Below are 9,838 nucleotides of genomic sequence, written 5' to 3'. Positions count from 1 at the left end.
TTTACCTCAACACAGGATCTTATTATACAAAAGCAATTAAGACTGAATTTCATGGTTCTAGACACTTTCCTAATATTGATATTTGATATTGATATGTCCTGACTAGAATGTAAGAAGGAAATCTAAAACAACAACCAAATATTTGAACTAATTTACTAATTAAAGGCCTATAATTCATTGAAGTAATGCATATCACCTGCCACCTTACATCCCAGAGTTTTAAACTAAGATCATCTTATCTTTGAAAATTGATGGAGTTCCAGCCATCTTGGTTAAACCATTTGACCAAATTTATTTATAGCCCAGCAAAGACACCACCAGAGGGCACCCCACAACCCCAAACATTTTGTCTCTGACCAGTTTTTGAGAACATGAGCACGCTGACTTTGGCCGATCTAGTCAGGGAGTGTGTGTGTGTGTGTGTGTGTTTGTGTGGGGTGGGAGGTATTACAAGACTTCACATCCCAGAAACCCTTGGGTAGAAAGCAGCTTGTTGTTGTTATTATTATTTTTGTTGTTGTTGTTGTTGTTTTGTGCACTCGTGCTGCCTTTCTGTCCTGTGGGAAAGACGAAAATTACAAATGTTAACTTCAGGGTCAAAGAATTTTGAACTTATTGTGACTTAACTGACTTAAACTGGTCTGACCTCAGACTTGCTGCAAAAATCATTACTACAAAAACACTCATCAACAACATTAAGTAGGTTTATTGTGTGAATGCTTAGTCACCAATGTTTTTTAGTTTCTACCTTCAGTTTTATGGACTGTAACTACTTCTTCATACTTAGTTGTTTTAAACAGTCATATATAAAAAGTCATATATCAGCTCATTCAGGACATTGCAGCTATATTTTTTTAAAACTTGTATACTTTTTGAATTATTTAACTTTATTTTCAATTTTTCTGTTATGAAAATGCATTGACATCTCTTCAAATCATCAAAAAACTGCTTTTTGAAATTCAGCATACTTGCCTTATTTTAGCTTTCAGCTACTAGTTTCTTAATTGTAGCGTTTAGCAACTGTTCTAGTAATGTTTACTAGCTACTTTCCTGGCTTTTAGCTTTTAGCTATGTTTAGCTAATATTGGCTTTTAGTTACTTTTCTGCTTACTTAAAGTTTTAGGCACTGTAATTGTAATTTTAGCATTTGTTTAGCTAATTTTAGCTTTTGTTTTAATCGTTTTAACGTCAACAATTTAGTTTTAATTATTTCAACATATTTCATCTTTGAGCACTCGGCATTCCCTCTGCGTTTTTACATAAAATGTTAATTTTTCTAGTTTTACTTACGAACCACAGTTTTTATTTAGTCTCATTTAGGACCAGTTCAAATGATTTTGTTTCAGTTATTTTCTTAATAAAAAACTAAATGAAACTCTTTTTGCATAAACGTAATCGTGGCACTTTTTTCTCTCCAGGTTGTAATTTAAACCAGCTCAGTGTCAGTCAGGACACTGAACTCCTCCTTCCGCTCGGACCTCGAACGCACCATCCCTAGGGGGTGTGGATCCAGTTGTTCCCCGCTGACTGGAAGCTGTTCGCTGATAAGCAGCATGGGACGTTGGTCCGAGTCGTGACACCGCCGAACACCGCTCGTTTCCCTTCAGATCAGTACCGACTCCACTGACTGCCACCCCGCCGCCACCATCATTATCTTTATCAGCGGTGTGCGGGGCAGGGAGGGTCGGGCCGGGGAGGGAGCAGCTGCCCGTGCCGGAGGATGGAGGCAGAGAAGCGGACGATTGGGTTCGATTACCCGGAGAGAAGCAGCGCCAAGTCGGTGAATGGTAAGCGAGCACCGCATCTCCAAATACGGGCAAACCAAACCGCCCCTGAGCTCTGAACTGTTGCTGGGCCAATTGAAGGCAGGAAATAAAAGTTGTTTTATTTTATTATTAATGATGTCAAAGCGTTAGAGATAAAGTTAAAGTGTTCAAACACGTGAATGGAAATGTGCCAAAAGGCTGCAGATAGAGAAGAGGATTCATGGTTTGTTTTTAGTGTGGAAATGGCTGAATTTATTTTATTACCTCTGTGTGTGTGTGTGTATGGGGGAGGGGGGCAATGGTCGGAATGTTTTTATTTGGAGGTGCTCAGTTAGGCTCTGGGAGATCGTAAAAGGTGAACTTTTGAACTTGGAGAAGCCCTGAAGCCATCAGCTTGTTAGTCACCAGAATCCAGGAGACAGGAGGAGGAGAACCCGGCCCATCAGCTGCTTCCTGCAGCTTCTCACATGGAACTGGCTTGTTGCTGACAAGAAAAAAAAATTGTCCCACACCCCCATCAGTTTGCCTGGAAAATTTTGAACGTCTTCATTGGTGTTATTTGGGTCCAAACCGAGCTCCCTCAGGCCCGGGTTGTCCTCCTGCTGGAATCACATCCAGAATTAAAACACCTACTGAACTTTGAGACTTTTCCTGTTCTCATTTAAAAGTGATTGAAACAGTATGTATGAAAAGTTGGTAGTTCTGTATAAAACAAAATGGTCCTGTCCTTAAATTGAAACAGAAACATGGGGGGAAAAAATCCAACAAAACCTTCCCAGACACAAACAAATAAACAAAAAATAACCACCCCCAGCTTGCCCTGTTTTTTCCATGTGAGCGGTTCCACTTCACTTCAAGCTCAGGTCCTCTAATAGAGGCTTGGGAGCTTGAGGGTTCTGCGCAGTATCTTAAGGCTAAGTATACTCCATAAGGCGTCAAGAAGTCGTTTTCAGTCCCGTGGTTGCAAGACGTTCGTTTGTGCACACACCTTTTATAGTCCATGAGACACTGAGATCAGAACTCCCAGGAAGCTCCTCTCTCCTCCTACAGCGTTAAAACATGTTTCTTCCCTCCGGCTTCTCAACTCTCCTGTCCTTGTACAGAATTTTGCTTCCCTTACCCTGACAAGATGTGTTTATTAAACTGACTGAGACACTCAAAGCCACGAGGAGCTGCCTGTCTCTCCTTGCATTTTTTAAAGTTCATAGGTTTATAAGTTTTGCTGGAAAAGTTGTAAAGATGGCTGTATTTTCAAACAACCTCAGCCCGCTGCTTCTCAGCAGAGCAGTAGAAGCAAAATGACTCCATTAAAGCTCACAGTCTTTTCCTCATTAAACATGCCCACAACAACTTCTGACCAATCACACAATACTTGGCGCAAAACCCTGTGAGAAAAGGTTTGACCACGGCCTTATGTTGAGCTGCTACACGAACAAAATTACACAATTTTCGTCACACAACCACGTAAGCCGACATTGTGACTTCTCATGGAGTATTCAAAGACCTTTAGCTGTTCCTTGGATTGCACTCTTCTGGACAGAGATCTCAGAGTTTATTCCTGGGATCTTTTGGAACCACTCTTCCAGTTTGGGGGTCACAGCACCGAGTGCTCCGATGACCACTGGTACCACTGAGGACTTGACTTTCCACAACTTCTCTATTTCCTCTTTCAGTCCTTGGAATTTTATCAAGCTTTCCACACTCCTTTTTCCTGGCATTACAGTCATTTGGAATTCTTACCTTTATCACTACTGCCTTCTTCTGTTATTTGTTGACCAACACAATATCCAGTTGGTTAGCCATCATCTGTTTGTCAGTCTGGATCTGGAAGCCCCACAGTGTCTTAGCCCTGCCATTCTCCACCATGGAGTCTCACACTTAGACTGCAGGACCTCCAGTCCATACTTAATACAGAAGTTTCTGTACACTATTTTATCCACTGGGTTGTGGTATTCCATGTAAACTTTGCCTAACTGCATGTTACACCCTCCTATTATGTGCTGGACTGTCTCAGGGGCATCTTTGCACAGCCTGCATCTTGGTTCCTGCCTGGTATAATAGACTCTGGCCTCTGTTGCTTTTGAGCTGGGAGCCTGCTCTTGTGCTGCCAAGATTAGTGCCTCTGTTCTGTCATTTAGTCCAGTTCTTTCTAGTCACTGGTAGGATTTGTTGATATCAGCCACTTCATCAATCTGCTGCTCATACATTCTGTGCAGGTGTTTATTTTCCATGATGATTTCTTTCTGCTTTAGTTGTGATTCGCCCATCATAGGACTAATATTTCTTCCCTCTGTGGTCTATAAACACTCCTTTTTATTGGCTGCAGCAGTAATCTCCTTCGATGAGTTTTGAACCGTTTGATTATCTTTGTGATCTCTCACAGAGGGATCATATAAATGCTGATACAGGCAAACCAGCTCCCCACCAAAATCTTCCATTTTGAATGAAGCATGGTGCATGTATAAAAAATGACATATTTATAATAAACCAGCGGAGCTTAGCCTGGCGGCGAGGGCAGCAAAGCCTGGTGGGCTGCCAGGCTCATAATACACTGGGGGAAACCCCAGAGTCCTTTCCCTTTCATTCAGAGTACACTCTGGATAGTGTTGTGTAGAATACCCTGGCTTCTGCTTATGTATATAAGGAGGGGGTACACTAAATAGTGCGATACTAGCAGCAGGTATAATTTGTTTTCCGGCAGTCTTGGATAAGGAGTCAAAGATCTCTCTCCAGTTAAAATTTAAGTTAGAGCAAGACCACAGCATGTAAAGATGAGTTGCAGGAGTCAGACCCCAGCGGTCACAGGCAGGGTCCACATCTGGAAATATTTTTGACAACCTAGCTTTTGTTAAATGGCATGGTATACTATTTTACACTGAACAATTGCGTGCTTAGCATAGATAGAAGATTCACGTACATTCTTAAGCGCTTTACTCCACATATCATCAGTAATCTGCTCTCCTAAGTCTTTCTCCCACAGTCTCCTATGAGAACTCACAGGAGTCAGACCCAAAGAGTGAATCTGAGTATAAATGTATGAGATCATACTCTTCAAAGATGGGACTGGTCTAAGGAAAGTGTCTAAAGAAGATACAGGGGGTTCAGCAGGAAAGTGAGGAAATCTGTTCCTGACAAAGCGACGAATCTGCAAATATCTAAAAAAAATGTTGCTTTGGGAGGGAAAAGTTTTTGGACAACTGCTCAAAAGAAGAATTATATACAAGTCCTTAAGGGATCTGATGCCTAAATTCGTCCAAACAGTGAAAGCACCATCTACCAGAGATGGAGAAAAGGTGTTTGATGTTATTGGGGCCTGCAACAAATATGACTGGAGCCCCCCAAAAAGTCTGAATTGTTTCCATATCTTTAGGGATGTCTTAACAATTGTATTTTTTGTGTATAAGTCAATGGCAGATTTAATAGGGGACTGGACCAAGGCCGACAGAGATACCAGTCTTGGCCTCCATTGTTAAACAAATTGGAATGGAAGCACCTAAATTTGGGTGAAGCCAAAGCTGTAATATTTTAAGATTAGCCGCTCAGTAGTGATACTTGAGGTTAGGAAAGACCTTACTGCCTAAAATTTTAGGTCTTTGCAAAAGCTGCTTACGCATCCGCAGAGGATCTTTACTCCAAATAAAGTCATATATGCTGTCATCTAAGTTTAAGAAAAATGTTTGTGGATAAAAAACAAAAAAATAGGGACATATTGAAATGTATACAAAAACTTGGGGAGAGTAATTATTTTAACAGTGTTAATACGGACCGTTACAGTCAAGTTCAATAAAGACCAGCGTTCGTATATTATAAAAGTGTTTAACTTAAATTGTCAATCAAAACAAAAACTTTGGTTATTTACATTTTCTATCATCCACAAAACCCTCATTGTCACACTTTTTTCCATTTACTTTGCATTTAAATGATTTAAAAAGTGTTTGCACATTTGGCCTAACATCTCTTGTCTTCAAACTAAAAACAACATTTCATGAACAAATTCATTGGATATTGTAGACGCTGATGAATAATGGAAGAGCTCAGCCTGCAGCTTTGTTACTATGTTAAACAAATACAAACTTTTACAAGAAAGAGAGATGTCAGAATTGTAAATAATTTTGAAATATTCAGTGTAGACTTTCTCTTTCTTTTTTATTATTCCTGCACGTTTTATTATTTATTGTTTTATTATTATTTATTATTTTTACCAATTCACTCTGTCCTTTTTGAGTTAAATATTTGCATTTATACTATTGTTTATGTAGTTTTTTCTGTGCATTTTTTGCAAACTACTTCAGCATACGTTGCGCTATTTTAACCATTCATAAATCAAAATGATCAGCTAAACTGGGAATAATGTGCTATTTCTTTTGTTTTTTGTAATGTTTACACTTTTAAAAAATTAACTTTTTAAAAAAATATTTTCCCCATAGAAATTCATTGATATCTCTTCAATTCCTTCTAAAACATTATTTTTGAAATCTGCTTTAGTATACTTGCTCTATTTTTGAGTTCTTTTGATACTTTTAGCTGTTGTTCTGTCACTTTTAGCATTTAGCTACAGTTTTCTACGTTTAGCTACCGTAATGGCACTTTTGACTACCATTTTGCAAGTTCTAGTTTTAGCTTCTGTTCTGCTCCTTTCAGATATCCTTCTGCTCCTTTTTAGCTATTAGGTATTGTTTTGCCTTTTTAGCTATTGCCATCTTCCCTTTTTTGGCTACTGTTCTACTTCTTTCACACTTTTAGCTACAGTTTTGTTACTTTTAACTTTTAGCTATTGTCCTTTTTTTTAACATTTAGCCACTGTTCTGCTACTTTCAGCTACTACTCTCCTTTCTTTAGCTTTTAGTTACTGTTCTACTTCTTTTAACTTTTTGCTAAAATTTTGCTCCTTTAAGCTCTTGGCTTCAGTTCTGCTTCTGTTACCTTTTTGTCTACAGTTATGCTACTTTTAATTTCCATTGTGCTCCTTTCAGTTTCTGTTTTTGTTGTTTTAACTTTGCAAACTCAATTTCAGCTTTTTCATTCTGCAGTCAACACTCATTTCAATTTCTCTAGCTCCTGACTAAATTAATCCTTAGCATGACATCTTGTGGAGAGCGAGAATGATTTTAAGACTGGGAAGGTGAATTGAGTAAATTAATTAAAACTCTATAAAAAAAAGAGAGAAAGGAAAAACTACATACTTTAATTTGTAAAGAAATCCCTGATTTATTAATTTTTTCATTTGTTTTACTTTTAGTTTTTGGACTTCGCTGAAGAAATTGGAACTCTGATCACTTTGAAGACCCACTCCTCTTATGTTCCCAGCATTTTATTGGCCAATTAAGTGATAATGAAGAGAATTGTGAGATGTGGTCCCAGAGGACAGATGTTCTAGATGTTGAGCTACAGCTGGTTAAGCTGGCGGCATAAGGTGAATGGTGACGTGTCGACTGCTGAGGCCTTATCATTGCAGCCCATTGTTCTGCAGAAACAAAGCAACCGAAGGCTCCGGTCAGCTCCAGTTCTAAGCAGTTTCTCTACATAACCACATTTAAAGAACAGACTCAATTTGTATTGATTTTTAAACTGGGTTCCCCCCTCCTTTTCTCTGACTACCTGCTCAGTGATGTATGATTGTTTTAATGTAATTGAACTCAGAAGAATAAGAAAGGGCAAAGAAAAAAGCCGAATGGGGTGGTGTCGGGGCGGGAGGGAGTAAGTATTTGTATGGGACTGATCCTGGGGGGTGGGGGGTGGGGTGGCTGGCTCAAGCAGGGAGATAGGCTAAAAGAAAAGTGCTTTGTCAGCCCCCTGCTCTGGCTCCAATGATGGTTGTGGTTTTGGTGGGGGTGTGTCCAGTTCCTTGGGACAGGGTGAAGACTACTGCTGTTAGTGAGTGGGACAGGGACAGGATGTGACCCCCACCTCTTTTCAGCCTGCTCTCCTCCTGCTGTGAGAAGTACAGTAGAGCAGGAGTGGCTGTTGTGGTTGCTGCTGGTGGGTGAAGTGTTGGTGTACGGGATGGGGGTGGGGACTGATGTCATCCATCATGTTACATCTTCTTCTTTTTAGAAATCTGTCACCAAAACAGTAATGAGAGCTGCATTTTCATGTCTCACATAGGCATCAACAAAGGGATCAGTTCAACACTGATCAGTTGAAATTTAATATGAAAAACCTTCACCAGTCTTATGTTTGATTTATTATCGCTTGCCACCATAAGACAAAGGCAGATGTCAACCCAATTCAAAAACCGCTGCCACAGCCAGCAATCCTCCAAAAATATTAAAATGGCTATAACTTATCCAATTTTACAGATATTGTGCTAAGATTTGGTGTGATAATATCTTAGAATAATCAGCAACACATAATCTGAGTGACATCTTATGTCACATGAGATTGCACATAATAGTGTTTTCAAGATTTGACCAAAATGGCAGCAACTTCATAGTTTCTTCCTCAAAAGATGATCCTAATTTAAAACTCTGGCATGAAAGACAGCAGGTGATATACAAGTCTTCAAGGAATATCCTAATTATCAAGGCATACCATTAAGGAACTCCAATAAATACCAGGTTTATTGGAGTTTCACTTACTTGTTTTTTTTTTGTAGGAAACATGTCTTTAGAACTTTTACAAGATTTAAACAATTCACATTTTATTTGGAGATACTGTAAACATTCTCAAACAAACTCATATTTAAGAGGCTAAAATCAGAAAATGTCTGGACTTATTTTCTGTTTTAAATAAAGAAATTATTTGAACTCCCAAATTGAGTACCCACCAAGTAACTTATTGGGATTTTTATAGGTTGTAATTTTTAATTTTCTATAATTTCATAAAATTATAATAAAATTGGAGTAAGACAGTTTTTTAAACTTAATTTTTAAAGCCTGTAGATTGTTTCAAAGATAAAAAAAGAATTGGTGATCTTTTTGTTCACTTCATGCATTGTAAATTGTACTAAACGGTATGGAATATTAATGCCTAAACCACTAGTCCTAACATGGGACTCTGACATCTTTTCTTGCCAAAGTCTGCCTTATCAACTGATAGTGCTGATCAAAAGAAAGTAATCTATATGCTGAAGGTTTTTAGCCCCCCAGAAGTCAGTCATTTACGATCCTGTGAAACACCATTTGAGATCCGTAGTAGATAATATATTTAAAGTAACTGTTTTCCCCCAACGTGATTAGCACTTCAAACAAAGCAATACATCTTACAAGTCAACCAGTCAGAGCTTTCTTGTCACCATTTTTAAAAACATTTAATTGGAAGAACAGTAAAGGATTTGGCCCCAGTAGATTGATCTATCTATTGATCAATCAATCAGATAGATATGTACATGTATAGTGAATGTGTGTGTAGGATGTGGGGGAGAGTATGGGAGCTGTGACTGTAGGGGCAGTGGGATGTTGCTCTTGAAGCATTAATGGCCTCGCTCTCCGCTGACCTCGGTGTAACCCAGCAAAGTATTTACAGCCTCCACTTCCATGGGCTGTAAGGTTGGGATGGGACTCAGGCTGGTCTCCGGTTTTCAGCTTCAATCCTGGGTAATGCAAAAGGCTGCTAAAAGACAGCTGCTATTGACCTGCAGTGGGAAGGTGATCAGAGAGGAAGCAGTGTACTGTTATGAACTATATTTTGTAGGAGTGTTAGGCAGCAAATGTATGGCTGGGGGGTGGGCTCACATGTTAGAGCATCTGTGAACTGTGCTTTTGTCAGGTTTCTGTAATATTCATCACATAGCCTAGCCAGAGGCAATAAATGTCTTCAATTTGAGTTTGAATTTGGGTGGAGGATGAGTTTATAGGCAGCCGTAAAACACTGAACTTGGTATGCAGTGTAGAGATGGTCTTCCTGTGAGGCTTGAGATCTGGAGGATGCACCCCCCCAACCATACACACATTCACATTTTAAGTATTACATTATCTGTGTTTAAGTCTGTCTGCCCAAATATATACAGTTGTATATAAAAAGTTTTGCCAGACACAGCTTATCTATTCATCAGCTGATCATGTCTTTAAAACATCGTGCAAAAACCCACTCCCAGAAATACACACAAACATCATAGATTCAACATGATTTTC

General features: G+C 39.1%; 1 protein-coding gene across 1 annotated transcript in view; it reads left to right on the top strand.

The window, feature by feature from the left end:
* Nucleotides 1-1,477: 1,477 nt before the first annotated feature.
* LOC108245785 (nuclear receptor subfamily 6 group A member 1-A) overlaps nucleotides 1,478-9,838 on the top strand; it is a 169,973-nt gene continuing 161,612 nt past the window's right edge. The window contains exon 1 of the mRNA XM_025009776.2: nucleotides 1,478-1,787. Coding sequence (XP_024865544.1) covers nucleotides 1,721-1,787 — 67 coding nt within the window. The 5' untranslated portion in view covers nucleotides 1,478-1,720. The remainder of the gene's footprint in view (nucleotides 1,788-9,838) is intronic.

This window comes from Kryptolebias marmoratus, linkage group LG1 (assembly GCF_001649575.2).
Source record: "Kryptolebias marmoratus isolate JLee-2015 linkage group LG1, ASM164957v2, whole genome shotgun sequence".
NCBI classification, from domain to species: domain Eukaryota; kingdom Metazoa; phylum Chordata; class Actinopteri; order Cyprinodontiformes; family Rivulidae; genus Kryptolebias; species Kryptolebias marmoratus.
This window is presented reverse-complemented; position numbering and strand designations above follow the sequence as displayed.